The sequence below is a fragment of the Hyperoodon ampullatus genome (assembly GCF_949752795.1).
Source record: "Hyperoodon ampullatus genome assembly, chromosome: 4".
NCBI classification, from domain to species: Eukaryota; Metazoa; Chordata; class Mammalia; order Artiodactyla; family Ziphiidae; genus Hyperoodon; species Hyperoodon ampullatus.
In genome coordinates, this window is record NC_136917.1 from 30,583,673 (window position 1) to 30,604,449 (window position 20,777).

At 44.8% G+C, this 20,777-nt stretch overlaps 1 protein-coding gene across 2 annotated transcripts in view; it reads right to left on the minus strand.

The window, feature by feature from the left end:
* INSR (insulin receptor) overlaps positions 1-20,777 on the minus strand; it is a gene marked incomplete at both ends in the record, with an annotated part of 130,321 nt that overhangs the window by 99,800 nt on the left and 9,744 nt on the right. For both annotated transcript variants that reach the window (XM_079701687.1, XM_079701686.1), the window contains one exon: positions 12,566-13,117. In XM_079701687.1, the coding sequence (XP_079557813.1) occupies positions 12,566-13,117 (552 nt within the window). The remainder of the gene's footprint in view (positions 1-12,565; positions 13,118-20,777) is intronic.

The window sequence follows — 20,777 nt, forward strand, 5'->3', positions numbered from 1 at the left end:
ATCACCAAGAGAATCACTGCTGTAGGCCCAAAGAGATATATCCGTTTTTTTTAATGGTCAAGACTAAACTATATTGTCTAGAGAGTCACATTCAAGTGATAAAACTATACAGAAAGAAAGAAATGACCAGTAGAAAAGACAGGACAGTGACCATTTTAGGGAGAGAGAGGGGCTTGTGTCTGGGATGGGAACCATGGTAGGGCCTCTGGAGACAGGATTGCTGGCAAAGTACTATTGCTCAACTGGGGGAGGTGAGCTACAAGGTTGCTTGCTTTAAAGAAATTCATTAGGCTGTACATTTGGTTTGTGTGGTTTTCTGAATCTGTGTGTTCTTTGATAATAAAATGTTTATTTATTTATTTATTTATTTGGTTGCACCGGGTCTTAGTTGCAGCACGTGGGATCTTGGTTGCCGAGTGCAGGATCTTTAGTTGCAGCATGCAAACTCTTAGTTGTGGCATGCAGGATCTAGTTCCCTGACCAGGGATTGAACCCGGGCCCCCTGCATTGGGAGCATGGAGTCTTAGCCACTGGACCACCAGGGAAGTCTCTAAAATGTTTTTTAAAAAAAATAAAACCAAAAGCAAAAAAAAAAGGCAGAAAAGAAAAGAAAGAAACCTTGACTCTCTATAAGAACATAGAACATACTTAAACATAGTACTACCAAATGACCCAGCAATTCTGCTCCTAGATATATCCCCCCAAGAGAATTTAAAAGAAGTATTCAAACAAAAGCTTGTACACAAATGTTCGTAGCAGCCCTATTCACAATAGCCAAAAGGTGGAAATAACTCAAATGTCTGTCAGTCGGTAAATGGATAAACAAGACATGGTATATCCATACAATAGAGTATTACTCAGCAAGAAAAAGGCATAAAGTCCTGGTATATGCTACAATGTGGCTAAAGCTCCAAACTCACAGGTAGTGAAAGACACAAGATGTAAAAGGCCACATGTTGTATGGTTCCATTTATATGAAACATGCAGAACAGGTAAATCCACAGAGACAGAAAGTAGATTAACGGTTAGCAGGGGCTAGTGGGAGGGGGAATGGGGGTGACTGCTAAAAGCACAGAGTTTCTTTGTGGGGGTGATGGAAAGTTCTGGAACTAGATAGTGGTGATGATTGCACAGCACGGCTTATGTGCTAAATGTCACTAATAGTAAATCTTACGTGTATTTTACTACAGTGAAAAAGATTGTTTTTTAAAGAAAATAAGTCTTGAATGCTTCAGGTCAAGCCTGCTTTGCATATCTCCTGCTATGATATCCGATTTCTCTGCATACGTGGAAACCTTAACCTTGTCACCGCTAATGAGATACCTGTGTCAAGAGTCCTGTTTGCTTGCGGACAAGCGTTGCAAGTAGTCGATAAACAATGCTGGTGCTGCACACACTGGGTGCCAATGTGACTAGGTGCCAGGGCTTGAAACCCTGTCCTTATAAGATCTTCCAAAGAAAACAGTTTCTTCCATAGGCGAGCACTTGGAAACACTCCATAGGTATAGCCTGTCCATCAAACTCCCTTCCTAGACTGCAGCCATCATCTAAGACCCAAAACCCTCCTTGATGGGACAAAAAAGAAGCAAAAAAAACTTGTATAATAAAAAGGTCAAATGATCCTTTACCCAAAACCCTCCAGGCATTTGACAGCTATGGGCACCAGCTGCCCCTCCAGAGCCAATTTGATGACCATACTTCATCCTGTGCCTCTGTGTCCTGTGACTTGAGTCTGGGTTGGGAGATGTCAGTCCACTTCCTAAACCTGGAATTGGAGGAGGTGGCCCAATCTACTGCTACTCACATGGCCCCACCCATGACAGACAACAGGGTCCCAGAGGAAAGCAATTATTTTTGTCTGTTTGTTTCCCACTCTTGACATTATTTATCTCTAAGTGTAAGCAGACATTTAGCCTGAGCTAGCAAAGACTCTAAGTCTAAGATAAAGAGAGGGGAGAGGGAGAAGGGGAGGTGGGGAGATTGAGTGGAGAGGGGAGATGGAGAGAGGGGAGAGGAGATAAAGGATACAATTTTCAAACCCCACCACCCACGTCCGTTCTCTTTTACTGGGAAAGGGAATGTTCTATCAGGCACAGGTGTGTGGAGAGAGAAGTATTGACCACAAAAAGCACCTAGGCTCCCAGCCTGACAGGAGCTGAGGTCCACAGGACCTCCCTAGGGCATTTCAGGTGTTCAGCCACAAAGAACAGATTTTAATTCTGACAAAGGGTCTGGTGTCACAGTGGGAAATAACTGGTCAGTGAATTTCATCAAGTAGGAGGGAGAAAAAGAAAAACTCGTCAGACCAGTTACCAAGTTACCCGACAGACAGCCACATTTCCATAATTATTTAACCCCACCCTACCTTCTTCCAAAGGATTGGGTCGATTTATTTCTCTAAGTGAAAAGGTAGCTCAGTGGGTATCGCTATGTTTCCTCCAGGAAGCCAAGCCCTTGTTAGAATTGTAAGTCTGTATCTTCACTAATAAATTTTTGGATAGTACTGTCCCCAAGATGCCAGGTGACTATGAGGCTAACTGGTCTACCATTCTTCAGTGCATTCATGAGCCTACTGAAACACTTTCTGCCTACCTAGCTTATTTCCTTATAGTTATTTCTTTGACTTTGTCCCAGACTCAGCAAGGACTTTGGGGTCCCAGTAACATACCTGGCTCAGCACAACTGTTCACTCAATATCAGTGGAAACAATGCATCCTGAATATAGCCCCAAATGTAACCTCTGTGATCACTCCATCACACCTGCAGGTAAACTTCTGGCACTCAGAGCACACGATGGCACAAGCCTCTCTTCACAGCATGAGGCAACCTCCTTACTCTTGCCCACAAGACCTCTGTGCTTTTGTCACTGCCTTTCCACCCATCTGGAATACCCTTCCCCCTTACCCTCTTTCTAAGCATCATTTGCCACCCAAACCAAACCACATCTCTTCAACCACTCCAATCTGAGACAATCTCTCTCCTTCTACAGATGCCCGTGACAACTTATCATCAATCTGGGGGGTGGTAGGGGAGGCTCAGAAACATAGTCTCTAGAGCTCTTGTTCTTTCCTGCTATACAAAATCTAATCATCTCCAAAAATAAAGTTCATTTAAAAAATTCCAGGGACTTCCCCGGTGGTGCAGTGGTTAAGAATCTGCCTGCCAATTCAGGGGACACGGGTTCGAGCCCTGGTCTGGGAAGATCTCACATGCCGCGGAGCAACTAAGCCCGTGTGCCACAACTACTGAGCCTGCACTCTAGAGCCCGTGAGCCACAACTACTGAGCCCACGTGCCTAGAGCCCGTGCTCCGCAACAAGAGAAGCCACTGCAGTGAGAAGCCCACTCACCACAACGAAGAGTAGCCCCCGCTCGCCTCAACTAGAGAAAGCCCGCGCACAGCAACGAAGACCCAAAGCAGCCAAAAATAAATAAATTAAATAAATAAATTTTTAAAATTCCAGGGAACTCCCTGGCGGTCTAGTGATTAGGACTCCACACTTCCCCTGCAGGGCACGGGTTCGATCTCCAGTCGGGGAACTAAGATCCCACAAGCCGCGCGGTGTGGCCAAAAATTAAAAATTGAAATTGAACAATAGAAATTAAAAATAAATTTAAAATACCAATCATCTCAGTGATAAAGAAGTTACAAAGACCACAGAATTTTTTCAGGATAGTTCTTTTAATTCTCTCCTAGACTTTTAAAGAGATCTTTGACAAAACAAAAAGGAATAAATATGAATGAAAGACTCAAACAGCCCACTGTACTACATGATCTACCCTCTTTTTCTCTAATTGTTGTTATTATTCAAGATCCCAAGCACATGTTGGACTTTTCTGTTTTCTGCATGGACTACAATGGCATAGCCACAAAGGAATTTAATTTATCAATAGTCTGCTGTGTTATCTAGAGAACATGATGATTTCCAGGTGCCCTGGCACCAAATATGTCTAGAACCACCAGTCTGATGACTCAGTGGAAAGAGGGGGGTCTATCTTCTTTTTTTAAAATTTATTTATTTATTTATTTATGTGTTATTTATTATTATTATTATTTTAAGTTTAGTTTTGGCTGCGTTGGGTCTTCGTTGCTTCCCGTGGGCTTTCTCTAGTTGCGGCGAGCGGGGGGCTTCTCTTGTTGCGGAGCATGGGCTCTAGGCTCACGGGCTTAGTTGCTCCACGGCATGTGGGGTCTTCCCGGACCAGGGCTCAAACCCGTGTCCCCTGCATTGGCAGGCGGATTCTTAACCACTGCGCCACCAGGGAAGTCCCCAACGGGGGGGGGTGGTCTATCTTGCCTTGACATCTCCTGCTGGCTGGGCTCACTCAGATGGTTAATTCATTCCTGCCTTTTATCTCCCCAGACACACTGAGAGGTCCTGGGGGGCAAGAATGACACCTCATTCTTTGCAGCCCCCTCCACTCAGTGTCAGCAAGTAGCAGAGGACTGTGTTGGCCTGATGCTGGGATATTTCCAACTTCCACTGAAAACAGTCTCTACCCCCAAAAGTCCCCCTCATCTTTACAAGGTGCACAGTCAAGAACAGATGCTGGCACATTTTTTTTCTTTAAAGAGCCATACAACCTTTGTTCCTACAGCAGCCACGGGCAAGATGTAAATGAATAAAGCATGACTGTATTCCAACGAAATGTGATTTATATGCTAATTGCATATAATTTTCACCTCTCACAAAATATTATTCTTTAGATTTTCCCTGCAACCTTTTTTTTTTTAAACGTTTTTTCTTTTTTTTTAGAAGATGTTGGGATAGGAGTTTTATTAATTTATTTATGCTGTGTTGGGTCTTCATTTCTGCGCGAGGGCTTTCTCTAGTTGTGGCAAGTGGGGGCCACTCTTCAACGCGGTGCGCGGGCCTCTCACTATCGCGGCCTCTCTTGTTGCAGAGCACGGGCTCCAGATGCGCAGGCTCAGTAGTTGTAGCTCACGGGCCCAGTTGCTCCGCCTCATGTGGGATCCTCCCAGACCGGGGCTCGAACCTGTGTCCCCTACATTGGCAGGTAGATTCCCAACCACTGCGCCACCAAGGAAGCCCCAACCTTTTTATTTTTTTTTATTTTTTTCAACCTTTTTATTTTTTAAAATTGATTTTATTGAAGTATAGTTGATTTACAATGTTGTATTAGTTTCTGGTATACAGCCAAGTGATTCAGTTATACATATACATTCTTGTTCATATCCTTTTCCATTATGGTTTATTACGGGGTACTGAATATAGTTCCCTGTGCTATACAGTAGGACCTTGCTGTTTATCCGTTCTATATATAATAGTTTTCATATGCTAATCCCAAACTCCCAATCCCTCCCTCCCTCCCCTCCCCTCCCCTCCCCCTTGGCAACCACAAGTCTGTTTTCTATGTCTGTCCCCTCAACCTTTTTAAAGTATAAAAAACATTCTTAGCTCACGGGCCATACGAAAATGCTGAAGGGCTGAATTTGGCCTGTGGGTCATAGTGTGCTGACTGGTCAAGGGCTTTAGACCTGACAAGCCTAAGATCAAGCCATTTCCCAGCAAGGTCTCCTAGAGTAAGTTTCTTAATTACTATCCAAGCCTGAGTGTCCCCTCTGCAAAATGGGAATAACATCTTCTCATAGGCTATGGTGAGGATTCTATGAGGCAGAGCTTGTCAAATTCTTAGCACAGGGCTTAGCACATAGTAAGTGCTCAATAAGCATTAGCTAGTAATAAGTGGTCAAAGATGCCATTGTTCATCTATATGACAGGTCCTGGGGACACAACAATCAATACCATGCTCCCTGTGTTCAAGAGAACTTAGTCTGATGGAGGAGGCAGCTAACTTAAGCCAGGATGAAAGAAGACACCCAGATGGCCATGAGGCCCAGGAAAGGATGCTCAACATCACAATTCATTAGAGAAATGCAAATCAAAACTACAGTGAGGTACCACCTCACACCTGTCAGAATGGCCATCATCAAAAAGTCTACAAACAATAAATGCTGGAGAGGGTGCGGAGAAAAGGGAACCCTCCTACACTGTGGGTGGGAATGGAGAACCATATGGCGGTTCCTTAAAAAAACTAAAAATTGAACTACCATATGATCCAGCAATCCCACTCTTGGGCCTATACCTGGAGAAAAACATAATTAGAAAAGATACAGGTACCCCAATGTTCATTGCAGCACTATTTACAATAGCCAGGACATGGAAGCAACCTAAATGTCCATTGACAGATGAATGGATAAAGAAGATGTGGTACATATATACAATGAATATTACTCAGCCATGAAAAAGAATGAAATAATGCCGTTTGCAGTGGCATGGATGGACCTAGAGATCGTCATACTGAGTGAAGGCAGTCAGACAGAGAAGAACAAATATTATACGATATTGGGCTTCCCTGGTGGCGCAGTGGATAAGAATCCACCTGCCAATGCAGGGGACATGGGTTCAAGCATGCCACGGAGCAATTAAGTTTGCGAGCCACAACTACTGAGCCCACATGCCACAACTACTGAAGCCCGCGTGCCTAGAGCCTGTGCTCCGCAACAAGAGAAGCCACCACAATAAGAAGCCCGCGCAGCGCAATGAAGAGTAGCCCCCGCTCACCGCAACTAGAGAAAGCCCACGCGCAGCAACGAAGACCCAATGCAGCCAAAAATAAATAAATAAATTTTAAAAATATATATTATATGATATTGCTTATATGTGGAATCTAAAAAAATGCTACAAATGAACCTATTTACAAAGCAGAAATAGAGTCACAAATGTAGAAAACTTATGTTTACCAAGGGGTAAGGGTGGGAGGGATAAATTGGGAGATTAGGATTGACATATACACACTACTATATATAAGATAGATAACTAATAAGAACTACTGTATAGCCCAGGGAACTCCACTCAGTACTCTGTAATGGCCTCTATGGGAATAGAATCTAGAAAAGAGTGGATATACGTGGATATTGTATCGTACTAGACTCCAATAAAAATTAATTAAAAAGAAAAAGAAAAAGAGGGGATGAGAAGGGCTATAGGAAAAAGCAGCCAGAATGTTGGCAGGGGCAAATTCTAGGGCATCTCCCCACCCCAGCTTTCTTTGTTCTCTGCAGTTCCCCAACTTCACACAATGAGCCAGGAAAGTACAACGGTTAAGAGCTCAGATTCTGAGGCAGAATACCTGGGTTTTGGGTTCAAATCCCAGCTCTACTACTTACTAGCGATGTGACCCTGGGCAAGTGGCTTAACCTTCTGGGGCCTCCAGGACCTCATCTGTAAGGAGGAATTGCTGGCAGAACTTGCTGCAGTATGGTAAGCAAAGCACTTAGAACAGTGTCTGGCACAAAACAAGCATTCACTGTCGAGAAGATTCTGATTATTACAGTACCAAAGGCAAAGTTAAAAAAAAAATTGGAAGAAGGGGAAAACAGTTGCAATCTGAAGCTCAAACCTCTGTCTAAAAGCAAACTCTTCAAGAGAGAATGTACGTGCACTTAAATAGGTAGTGTTTAATATAAATAGAGCACCTCAGCTTTCAGAGACTCTGAAACGTGGATGGAAACTCAAACTCAGGAAGGAGAGACTCGCCTCCCTTTACCTCCTGCTCCTGCCGTATGTGGCATCAACGACCAGTTTCCTGGCACCCATCATGCCCCAGACTCACCAACCTCTCTGACTGGCAGCGAGCAGCTGGGGTGGCCTCCCAGGAAAAAAAAAAATGCCAGTGGGTTTGCCTGGGGCAGCTGGTCAAGCAAGCCCTGTGGTTTCTGGTCCCCGGCCCCCCACCAAAAGCCCAGAGCTTGGGGTCCCCAGAGCCTTGGAGCTGAGGCAGCAGTAAGCAGAGTGATCTTCCCTCTGGGGCCATAGGTCCAAGCACCCAGCTCTCATCAGCAAGTCACATGGTGGGCTTTCCTCTGCCTGCCCCAAGACCAAAGTCAGAAATGGAGCCAAGCTTTGGCAGACACTTACCCAGTGGCTGGTCTGCCCAGAAAGGGTGGTGGACTCACGGCATCTAGGAGAAGCTTCCAGAAAATTCAGAAAGTGTCAGGGGCTGGGATAAGTGTACCCCGTGCATCATTTCATTTAGCCCCCAAAACTGCAACCCTGACAAGCAGGTGCCATAATTATCCTCACTCTTCAGATGGGGAAACACTGGTTTGGTCCAGCTCATGAGCCACGACCGGCAAAACAGGACTCCGAACAATTCTCGGAACCACTTGGAAACGGGTCCAGTGAGGCTGACCTTCAGGTCTTTATGACACACCTATGTGGGGGGAGGGGAGATATTTTCTGAAGACTAGTTTAGGGCTCCATCCCATGCTTTCACCCACAGATCCCCCTCTTGTAACTCTTCCTACAAGTGCATTCAGTCACATATTCAATGTCTATATTTGCCATCAGAAGGTCCTCTCCAAGGAGGCAGGGGCTTGTCCCTACTGTGGTCCTGAGGACCCCAATACCTGGCACATAGTAGGTTCATAATAAACACATTTTGTGACCCAGCTCACAAAGACTCCATCTCCACTCTGCCCATCCAAGGCTCCTTGCCTTTGGCCTCCGTTGGCATCTCCACTCCAAATACGTAGACAGAGTGATGGAGAAGAAGCATCTCATGACACACACCACAGTGACTTTCCTTTTAAATACTTTAACCACTGAGAACCTTCTTTTTCTCCCTCTGCCAAAAGCAGCATTGTTTTGGGATCAGGTGGAAAAAGGGACATTTCAGAGGATGGTTAAACTGGGTTCAGAGGACAACCCAACACCTTCATCCCAAATGCTGACCAGACCTTAGATGTTTCCAGAACCTGGCAATCATACAAGAAAATGGCTCAAAGAGGTGTTGGAGAGGATTCTAGGGGAATTGAGGACTTGCCGGATAGTTCTCACAGGTCTGTGTCTGTTGCCTAAGACAGGGAGGTATCTTCTAAAGGCTCATTTCGGTCCGTTTAGCATTCAAAAAACTCATGAAATGGTGTGTAAGCCTTCCAAAGCCACAGCAACAAAGAAACATAAGCATTTTAAAAACCAGAAATGTACCCCCAGGTTCATAGCAGCATTATTCACAATAACCAAAAGATGGAAACAACCCAAGTGTCCATCGATAGAAGAACGGATAAACAAAATGTGGTCCATCCATACAATGGCATATTATTCAGCCCTAAAAAGGAAGGAGAATCTGACACATGCTACATCATGGATGAACCTAGAGGACATTATGTTCAGTGAAATAAGCCAGACACAAAAGGACAAATACTACATCATTCCACTTATACGAGGTCCCTAGAGAAGTCAAATCCATAGAGACAGAAAGTAGGATGGTGGGGGCCAGGGTCTGGGGGAGGAGATAGGGAGTCAGTGTTTCATGGGGACAGTTTCAGTTTGGGAAGATGAGAAAGTTCTGGAGATGATGGTGGGGATGGTTGCACGACAGTATGAATGTACTTAATACCACTGAGCTGTGTATTTCAAATGGTTAAGATGGTAAACTTCATGTTATGTGTATTTTACCATAATTAAAGAAATTGAAAGGGAAGAAAGCCTGAGCTGAGCTGTACTTGATAGACAAGAATGTAGGTTCAGGGCTTCCCTGGTGGCGCAGTGGTTGAGAGTCCACCTGCCGATGCAGGGGACACGGGTTCGTGCCCCAGTCTAGGAAGATCCCACGTGCCGCGGAGCGGCTGGGCCCATGAGCCATGGCTGCTGAGCCTGCGCGTCCGGAGCCTGTGCTCCACAACGGGAGAGGCCACAACAGTGAGAGGCCCGCGTACTACAAAAAAAAAGAAAAAAAAGAGTGTAGTTTCAAAAAACAATCATTTCTTGACATCTGTGACCAGGACAGGACAACGCTTCCTCTAGGGGACACCACCACTGATTACAAACCAGGAGCAAACATCGATGCCAGATGCCAGGAACAGGTATCCGGCAGGTCTCCACCACAGCCGTACGTGCAGAGCCACACCTTCTCCAGTGATGAAACCCCCAGTGCTGGCAAAACAAGCCCTGCTCTCAAAAGCACAAGATAAAAAATTTAAAAAATAAAAAAACCTGCTCAAAACATCAGGGACATTTTTGCAGATAATACCATCCTGGATATTTTGACTAAAATGAGAACAGAAATAAATCCACAGAGGAATGTCTTAAATTATATCTCAAGATATGTAAGCCTGGAGCATTTCAAACAAGAACCTGAATTTGGAAAACAGAGCATTGAGATAAAAGACTATTCACTGTTTTCCCTGGTACCCCAGCTAGAAGTAGCTCACCCGTCTTTAAACAGAGGGGGGCACCCACACACACAACACCACACACACACACACACACACACACACACATACTATTTTTGTGTCTCAGATGCGGTGCAAACCCCAGCCATCTTTTCTTAGCTGTGTGGCCTCAGGCAAGTTAAGTAACCTCTCTGGTCTCTAAAACAAAGATAACGGAGCTCCCCTTGCAGCTGTGTGTCCTCGTAACATGGTAGGTCCTACACAGCCTCTCCTCCCCTCACCATCAGAGAACATCACCCCCTCACCTCCAAATTCATCTGGATGGTCTCTCCCACCCAACTTACTCACCCACACCCCGACCCCCACCTCCACCTCGAAGTCTCCCTGTTCTACGAAATTCCAAACCCACGGGTGGTCCTCTACTTCAGCCAAGACTCTGCCCCAGCTTTGATCCTTCTTCTTGGTCATAGCTTGGCTTCTCTGTGTCCCTGACCTACCGACGTTCCCAAGATTTTTCCACAATACAATAATCATCGTTCCCTCCTATATCTATAAACCACTAGATTCTCTTTTCCTTCACCAACCGCCCTCTCAAAAGAGAGGTCTCCACTCTCTCACCTCCTGTTTCCTCCCTTCCAGCATTCACAGAATGGAAGGACTCCCTGGGGCTCGAAGGAGTCCTCCCTGCTGAGTCTATAGATTCTACTCAGGACTCACCCTGTGTGGCTTCCCCATAGCTTTGGGCTCAGGTGAGAAGACCCTCCTTTCTCCCTTCCCTTATCTTTTGTGATACAACCCTTAAGCCCCCTGCTCACTTCTCCCGCCTCCATCTCACATTTGCTAAGTCTTCCCAGGGAATTTCACAACGTGTGAAAAGAGTCAATAAAACAATAAACAAGTAACGAGTGTGTGTGTGGAACTAGACTTCCTGGATATCAAAACATTATAAAACTATACATATTAGAGAAGTAACAGCCCCAGTGCAAGGAAAGGCAGACATATTTATGGATACCCAGAAACAGACCCCAAATCAATGACGAACAGGTAAATTTCTGCAATACCTGGGGTTGAGACCCCAACTAGTTATTTGGGGGGAAATGGATACCCTTTTGAATCATGCACACAAACAGGTCCCAAATGCCCAGGACAAAAATTTTTTTAATGATAATAGTTAAAGTTAAGATAGAAAATTTGGAGGAAAAAAACGTTCATTTTATGGATAGAAAGGGGCTTTCTAAGCAAAAAATAATGAGAGGCACGCAAAAACCCAGCTCTGAACTCCATAAACATTTTAAGCTTCTCTGGCAACTGACAGCCAGAGTATATTCATCAAAAACACCTGAACAAAAACATCTGAAAACATAACTGGCAAAGAGTTAACAGTCTTCGCTATGAAAACAACATGCAGATTAATACTTCAAAAACCACTAAGGTACTAAAAGATAAATGGACAAAGGATATGAACAGGAAGAGAAAACCCAAATGATAAATAAACATGTTTTAAAAGGTTCAACCCTGATAGCAATCAAAGAAATGCAAATAGAAACAATGACAACACACCAGCTCCTCCTTCCAGTAAATTATGAAAGATTTTTCAAACAACACTCAAAGCTAGCCAAGGTGTTCCCTCTCAGCCAATGCTAGGAGGAGTGCCCGTTGGTACGTTTCCGGAAAGCCATTTGGCAATCGCTATCAAGAAACTTTGACCCAGAAATTTCACTTCTGGAAGAGCAAAACCCGAAGGAAAAAAAAATGTTCGATAAAGCTTCGACACCAAAATGTTCATCCCTCTTTGTGGAAACTAGAAATAATCTAAATGCCCAACGACAGAGAAAGTTAACTAAATTCAGACACAACAGAGCCACTAGCAGGAAGTATCCCCCAATAACTGTGAAACAAGGATGTTTTGCTTTTATCCTTTACACAGTTCTTTTTCCAAATGTCTACCACAAGCAGTCATACTTCTAGAATCAGATAAGAAATACATTTGTTTTTGTTTTGTTTTGTTTTTGACAATAAAGCCCATTCTCATCTGGTCTCTCAAGCAAGAGGAACATTCAACCATCTAGCTCAGGAGTTGGCAAAATCTGGCCCAACACTTGGTTTTGTAAATAAAGTTTTATTGAAACACGGCCACGCCCACTTGCTTATTGCGCCTCCTTGCAGGGCGGCTGCTTTCCCGCTCCAATGGCAGGGCTGAGTAGTTGCAACAGAGACCATACAGACTGCAAAGTTTAAAGTATTTAACATCTGAGTCTTTGCAAAAAAAAGGTTTGCCACCACCTGAGCTAGTGAATGTCTCCAGCTTCTTTCTAATGAACAAGCCACGAGAAATGGCTTAGAACCGCCGAGAACCTCAACGTACCTTTCTGGCAGTGGCTGTGCGTCCAACACCGCTCCACAAATTGCCCGTTGATGACGGTGGCAGGGCAGTTGGTCTTGCCCTTCGCGGCGCCTGGACAAATGTCCCCACACTCCTCATTGTCGTCTTTGTTCAGCACGATGTAATTATCCTCCACGGAATCCAGGATGCGAGACCAGTCAATAGTGGCCAGGTAGCAGAGTTCATTGTTCTTCTCGATGCGGACGGAGCCCCGGGTAATGTTCATCAAGTTGTAGAGGCCAAGCTCCTTCAGGTGAACCATCTCGAAGATGACCAGCGCGTAGTTAAAGAAGAGGCGGGAGCCCCGGATGACCGTGAGGTTGGGGAACAGGTCCTTCAGGCTCTCCAGCCCGTAGACCCGGAAGAGCAGCAAGTAATCAGTGATCATGGTGAGCTTGGGGAAACTGAGGTCTCGGAAGTCCTCAGGTCTCGTTTTGAACATCAATAGGATCTGCAAATGTCCTTCGATGACCGAGCAGTTGGCCAGCTCGTGCAGCCGGGTGAGGTTATTCCGGATATCCATGCCAGGGCACACTAGAAGGGCAAACAAGCAGAGAGCAAGACAGGTGAACAAACACCCCACGGATGGTTTATAAGAATTAGTGTCAGGGCCAGCCACATGGGCATATGACCTGGGTCCCACACCCGCTCAGAAGGGCCCTGCCCTTGGCTTAATGCTCTTCCGTCTTGAAATCCTGAATTATTTTTGAGGGAGGGGTCCCAAGGTTTCATTCTGAACTGGACCCTGTAAGTTCTACAGCCAGCCCAGTTCAGTGGCTTTCTCTGTAAGGTGTCTGTGCCTAAGTAATTACTCCTGAAAGGCAAATCATCATAATAATAATTCCTTTGGCAGTACCCATTAGAAGCCTTAAAAGCATCGCATCAAATATGATGCAATGAAGACATTGGGATTACAGGGGATTGAGTAATGCAGCAGGTGTGGAAGAGGAAAGGGGAGCCGTCCCCAGTGAGTCGATGTGGAAGATCTTCAGGAAATGGATTTATGGGGATAAAGGTGCCCACGTCAGAAATGGGGCAAGAAGAGCTGACTTCGTTTTGCCAATTCTCCCACTTTCCTAACACTCCTTCCCAACCCGCCCTCCTGGCAGGCAGCCAAGGTCTAATTACCTTTTACCTGGGTGTGGCAAGGGCGTCCCAGAGAGTCTGATCTCCCCTGCACAAACACCCTGCACACCCATTCTCCCGCAGGTGGTCCCTCCCTTGCTCTGACACCCTCTCTGTCTCCCCATGACCCTGCACTTTCCTCTCGCGGCCCTCAAGGTTCTGCCCCACCATCCCCTGCACCATGTGAAACAGGCCTGCCCACTACTCTCCAATTCCAAGGGGGCCTTCCAAGCCTTCCCTATAACATGACCTATGAAGAGGAATAAGTGAAATAATGCAGGCACCCAAGCAGTGGCTGGCACACAGTAAGTGCTCAATTAATGTCAGCTATTTTGTTGTTGTATATTTCTCCCAAACATATCACGGTGTCACCTCTAGGCTCTGTGCCTTCATTCCCCTAGACCAGGGTGGGAAAATATTTTCTATAAGGGCTCAGATAGTGAATATGTTCCGCTTTGCAGTCAGTCTCTGTTTAGACTACTCCACTCCACCATTATAGCTCAAAAGCAGCCAGAGACAGTGAGTGGATATGGCTGTGTTCCAATAAAACTTGATTATAAAAGCAGGCTGTGGGTCGGTGTTTCCCCCTGGGGTGGTAGTTTGGTGACCCTTGCCTTAGTCCAACAAAGTCCAACAGAACTTCTGCAATGATAGAGATGTTCTGTCCACGCACTGGCCACTATGGAAGCCACCAGCCATTTGTGGCTGTCTAGCACTTGAAATGCGACTGATATGAGACTGAGGAACTGAATATCTGATTTTACTTTAGATAGTGTAAACAGAAATAGACACATGTAGCCAGTGGCTACTGGACTAAACAGGGTAGCCCTAGCCCCTTTGACTGTCAAAGTCCTTTATACCTTAGCTCCCTATTTCGAAATCCAGCTCATCATCCTTCAAGATCCAGTTCAAATGCCACCTCCTCCAGGAAGCCTTCTCTGATTTCCTTTCCTCCATATACTTATTTGGATCTTTCCCTCCTCCGGTGTTCCTTATATTGGAGTTAACATTCAGTAGAACGGAATTCTTTAGACAGCCTCTCCTTGCCAAAACACAAACACACACACATACACTCACTCACTCAGAAATTGGGAGGCAGCTTCAAGGGGACCAGGACGGCAGTTCCAGCCCCACACACTCATGCCACCCAAGGCTGAGGCTCCCAGCTTCAGTCACATCAACAGCATCTACATACAGAGATCTGGACAGGTACCACGCCACTGACACCTCCCAACAAGCTTTATCCGCACCCCACAGAAGGGAAAACTGGATCTCTAGGAGGCAAAGCCAATCAGCCAAGGACATACGACCCACCAGTAACATTCAGGGTTGCCAGATTTAGCAAATAAAAATGCAGGATGCCCAGTTAACTTTGAATTTCAGATGAGCAGCAGTACATTTTAGGATAAGTATATCCCATGCAATGTTTGAGACATACTTATCCTTAAAAATTACTCATCATTTATGTTAAATTCAAATTTAACTTGGTGTCCTGGATTATATCTGGCAGTATACAGCTTAGACTCAGCCACAGGTCTGGTCTTCTCAAGCCTGAGCCTCACACTCTATGTTTTACACACACACACACACACACACACACACGAAATTGTGAAATTGATACAGGTACAAAGAACACCAGCCCACCATCCTCCCCAAGTTGTGTCAGAACCAAAATCAGATATGAATATGCATTCAAAGATTAACCAGCTGTTGGACATCCAGGAAATGTAAATCCAAACCACAATGATACCACTTCACTCCTACCAGGATGGCTAAAATTAAAAAGACAGACAATAACAAGTGTTGACGAGGATGTGGAGAAATCAGAACCCTCCTACATTACTGGTGGGAATGGAAAATGGTACAGCTGCTGTTGTGGAAAATAGATTAGCAGTCCCTCAAAAGGTTAAACAAAGAGTTACCATATAACCCAGCAACTTCACTCCCAGGTAGATACCCAAGAGAAATGAAAACATAGGTCCACACAGAAATGTGTGTACAAATGCCCATAGCATCATTATTCATGATAGCCAAAAAGTGGAAACAAGCCAAATGTCCATGAACTGATAAATGAATAAATAAAATGTGGCATGTCCATACAAAGGAAGATAATTCAGCAATAACAGGGGAGAAGCACTGACACCTGCTACAAAAGGGATGAACCTTGAAAACATCAGGCTCAGTGAAAGAAGCCAGTCACAAAAGACCACGTGTGGCATGATTCTATTTACATGAAATGTCCAGAATAGGCAAATCCCTAGAAAGTAGATTAATGGTTTCAAGGGGCTTGGAGAGGGGGAAATGAGGAGTGACAGCTAAAGAGTATGGGATTTCTTTGGGGGGTGATGAAAATGTTCTAAAATTGATTGTAGTGATGGTTGCCCAACTCTGTGAATGTACTAATGTGCTAAGAATCACTAAATTTGAACTTTAAATGGGTGAATTGTATGGTATTGAATTAGATCTCAATAAAGTTGTTATTAAAAAATTAAACAGAAGGGCTTCCCTGGTGGCGCAGTGGTTGAGAGTCTGCCTGCCGATGCAGGGGACACGGGTTCGTGCCCCAGTCCAGGAAGATCCCACATGCCACGGAGCGGCTGGGCCTGTGAGCCATGGCCGCTGAGCCTGAGCGTCTGGAGCCTGTGCTCCGCAACGGGATAGTCCACAACAGTGAGAGGCCCGCGTACCACAAAAAAAAAAAAAAAAAAAAAAAAAAAAAAATTAAACAACTATAACTGTAGTGAACAACAAAGAACTGCTTTTTTTTTTTTAATCTCCAATGACTCTAACTCAACTCATTAAAGCTGTATGTGTCCCTATTAGTCTAAGACAATAGAGCAATTTACTGCGTGAACAGAAAATACCCAGAGGATGTTAGAGATGGTGCCAGCAATAGATGTCAGACCTTGTACTGGCTTTTAATACCTCTGGGTGGGAACTGAAAGACGCTTCAGGTCCTCAGTAAGTGACACCTGGTTAATCACCACTCTACACACAGGAAGGGAAGGACCATGAGGACCGGGGGAGGAGTGGGGGTCCTGGTGACAGCTAATAACAATTACCATGTAAAGCACTTGGCCATGTTCTGGCAGACACATTCTCTTGATGAATTCTCAGAATAATCCCAGAGGAGGTGGATAAACGAAATGTGGTCCATGCCCATTTTTGTGATGAGCAAATCAAACTCACACAGGCTGAGTTTTAAGGGGTAATGCTAGGATTTCAACCCGGCAATTAAATGCAAAGTTTATGCTTGAACTATGTTACAGTTTCTCCGTCTTTGTTCTTTAAAAACATACCAAATTAAGAAGCAGGTGAATCTGACTTAAATAAGGAAACAATGAAATAATGTTCATGCAGTGACAACCTGGAGGAAGCTTGTTAAAGACAGTTTCCTTCGTTCACTCCTTCAGCAACTATCTGCTGAGGACCTGTTTCTGCTGTTCCAAGGACTGGAAGTGCTTCAAGGAATAGGACAAGAGGGATAGGACAATAGGATAGGGAGATACATGTATACATATAGCTGATTCATTTTGTTATACAGCAGAAACTAACACAACATTGTAAAGCAATTATATTCCAATAAAGATGTTAAAAAAAAAAAAAAAGGAATAAGACAGAGTCTGCCCTGGATCTCACAGACTAATAGTTGCTATTAACTACCCAAATCAACTGAAAGTATAACTGAGGAGGATATCTCAGTTATTCAAGGACAGCTTCAGGGGCTAGAAGAGATAATAAAAATGAGCTATTTGACTAAGTCCAGGACAATCAAGGAGGGCTTCCCGGAGGAGGTAACACCAGAACTAAAACCTACACAAACAGTGCAATAAGTTCTGCCTGCTTCATTGGAAGGTCAAGTGCTGTAGCTTGTCGCTGTAGGTCACAAGAATGTGTAGGGCCTAGAGCAGCCTTACCCAATAGAAACATGATGTGAGCCACATAGAATTTTAAATTTTCTCTATAAAGGTAAAAAAGAAACAGTGAAATTAAATATTATTAATTTAACCCAATGTATCCCAAAACTTCACTTCAGCATGTAAGCAATACAAAAAAAAAAAAAAATCTATGGGATTTTTTTCACACTATGCTTCTCAAATGCCACGTGTTTTATACACTTGCACCAGGTCTCAATTCAGATGCTAAATTTTTATCAGAAATACTCAATCTGTATATGCAGATTTCACAAAATGAATCACTGAAAAGGTAGGTTCTTTGTATCCTCAAATTGTTCCAAGTAAGAGTTGTTCAATAACAGAATCAAGCATTGATTTTTTTGACATTTCAATCAACTAATGTTAAATAAGGCTTTACATTCACATTTTTTACATTTAAATGAATTAAAGTTAAATAAAAGTAAAAATTTAGTTGCCCTGACCACAATTTCAAGAGCACCATGTGGATAGTGGCCGCCATATTGGATGGCACAGCTATAGACCGTTTCCATTAAAGCAGACCGTTCTGTTGGACAGTGCTGGTCTAGAAGTTCCCCCTTGGCCCAGAAGAATCTAAAAATTTCCCAGAAGGAGAGAAGACTGACATGAGAGCCATCTTGGAAAGTGTCCCCTCTCCCCTGGTTTTCTCTCTATCATGAAAAGAGCAAAGAGGTACTAAGGATCTGGGAGAGAGGTATCTAGAAGATTCTGAAACTCCTTTACAATGCTAAGAGTTATACTTTCTGCTTTCAAGCCTGAATGTACTCATTCCTTAGTCTTGACATTCTTCAAACGCTCCCTAGTGACCTATCTGGGGCCACATGTTCCTCCCCGCATTCCTTCCAGTCTTAACAGGGCTTCTTCCAAAATTCAGGCATCCTGGCCAACAAGCCTTAGGTTCAGGTGTCAGACCACCACCACCCACACCAGTTTCAGGGCATGCTAGAAACCCAACAGATCTGGCTTCCCACTCCAGCATGGGCACCTGCCAGCTGTATAATCCTGAGCCATAAACTCAATTTCTGTGTGCCTCAGTTTCCTCACCTGTAAATGATGATGATCACATGATGAAAGGTATGAAGAATAGATGAGAACTGGGGTCTGGCCACATGTATATATTAGTTCTTCACTCTAAGATACATGGAACCAATTCCCACATTTATTCCCTTCATAAATTAGAACTTGGGCACACCAAGGTACCAGATACCCTTATGATTCTCCACCTGCCTGCAAGACTGGCTCTTAAAATTGACTTCAGCCAAGAAATCCCCTGGTGGTTCAGTGGTTAAGACTCTGCGCTCCCAATGCAGGGGGCAAGGGTTCGATCTTTGGTCGGGGAAGTAAGGTCCCACATGCCATGGGTTACAGCCAAAAATAAAAAATAAAAATTGACTTCAGCCAGAGTGTGTGAGATGGATTCTGCTGGAGACTGCTGGAAACGGAAGGGCAGTAAATATCCCGAGGGTGCAGGCAACAGGCAAACTGTCGCCCAGATAGATTTTCTAGAAGAGGAAAGAAATTGAGGCTCAGAGAGGAACATGTCCTCCTCAAGGTCACAAAGCAAGGAGGAGACAGACCTGAGATTTAAACCCAGTGTATTAGTCTACTGGGGCCACCCTAACAAAGGACCAGAGACCAGGTGGCTTAAACAAGATAAATTTATTTTCTCCCAATTCTGGAGGCTAGAAGTCTAAGAACAAGGTGTCAGCAGGATTGATTCCTTCTAAGGCCTCTCTCCGTGGCTTGTAGATGGCCGTCTTCTCCTTGTGTCCTCACCTGATCTTCCCTCAGTGTGTGTCTGTGTCCTAATCTCCTCTTATAAGGGCATCAGTCTTATTAGAGGCCACCCTAATTATCTCATTTTTACCTTGATTACCTCTTTAAAGACCCTATCTCCAAAGACGGTCACATTCTGAGGTGTTAGGGTTAGGACTTCAACACGTTAATTTGGCTGGGGGGGGCGGGGGGGACACAATTCAGTCTATCACATAGGTCCCCAGGGCACCAGCACCTGTGCCCTTAGCCATCACACAGGGTTCCTCAAAGTGTGCTCTGTGGACCAACAGCATCAGGATCGCCTGGGGCGGTGGGGGGTTGGGGGGGCAGGTGTATGTTAAAATGCAGATCCCTAGGCCCAGCTCTAGACCAAATGAACCAATATCTCAGGGAGCCAGGCCCAAGAATCTGCATTTTAAACAAGGTCCCCAAGGATATGGTAGGGCCTCAAGTAGGACAGACATACCGTCTACCCAACCTGGGCCACCTCTCCGGCAGGGGCTCTTTCCAGCTCCCATTCTTCTGCACCACCCATTCCTCTGAGCACTTTGCCCCAGGATCAATGCCATCAGATACCTTCTTTGGGGCTGTTGATTGTTGCTAGAGGGAACCGCATAAGCACGGTGGACTGGCCCCCACGAATTTCAAAGAAAGCTAGACCCACACCCATTTATTCTACCTGAGTTCTTAGATGCTGTGTTTCAGAGCCACTTCTGACCTCAGTTCTTGTCTTGGTCAGCTTGGGCTCCAATAACCAGATGCCATAGACTGGTGGGGTTAAACAACAGACATTTATTTCTCACAGCTCTGAGGCTGGAAGTCCAAGATCAAGGTAGCTAGCATGGTCAATTTCTGGTGAGAGCTCTCTTCCTGGCTTGCAGACGGCCGACTTCTCACTGTGTCCTCACATGGTCTTTCCTTGGTGCATGCGTGCAGAAAGGGAGAGACCTTTCTCTGTCTCCTTCTTCTTTTAAGGTCACCAGTCCTATCAGTTTAGGGCCGTCCTCTTATGACCTCGTTTAACCTTAATTACCTTCTAAAAGCTCTCTCTCCAAATACAGTCACATTGGGGGTTAAGGCTTCAACCCATGAATGGGGAGGAGGGAGGTGGCCATTCAGACCATAGCAGTTCTTTTTCAGCCAAACCTTTTGCTCCTAACTTCAAGCCATCCTATCCTCTCCAGGACCTGCCTCCTCTCGGCTAGACTTTGCTTCCTGCTTTGGACAAACATGTATCAATTCTTTCTCCAACCCATACTTAGAGTATGGTTTCATTTCCCATGCAGTCAGTGTTTCACTAGAATGCACCTCCAATGTGCAGACCAATGTCTATGGGGACCCAGACAGATATACCCAGT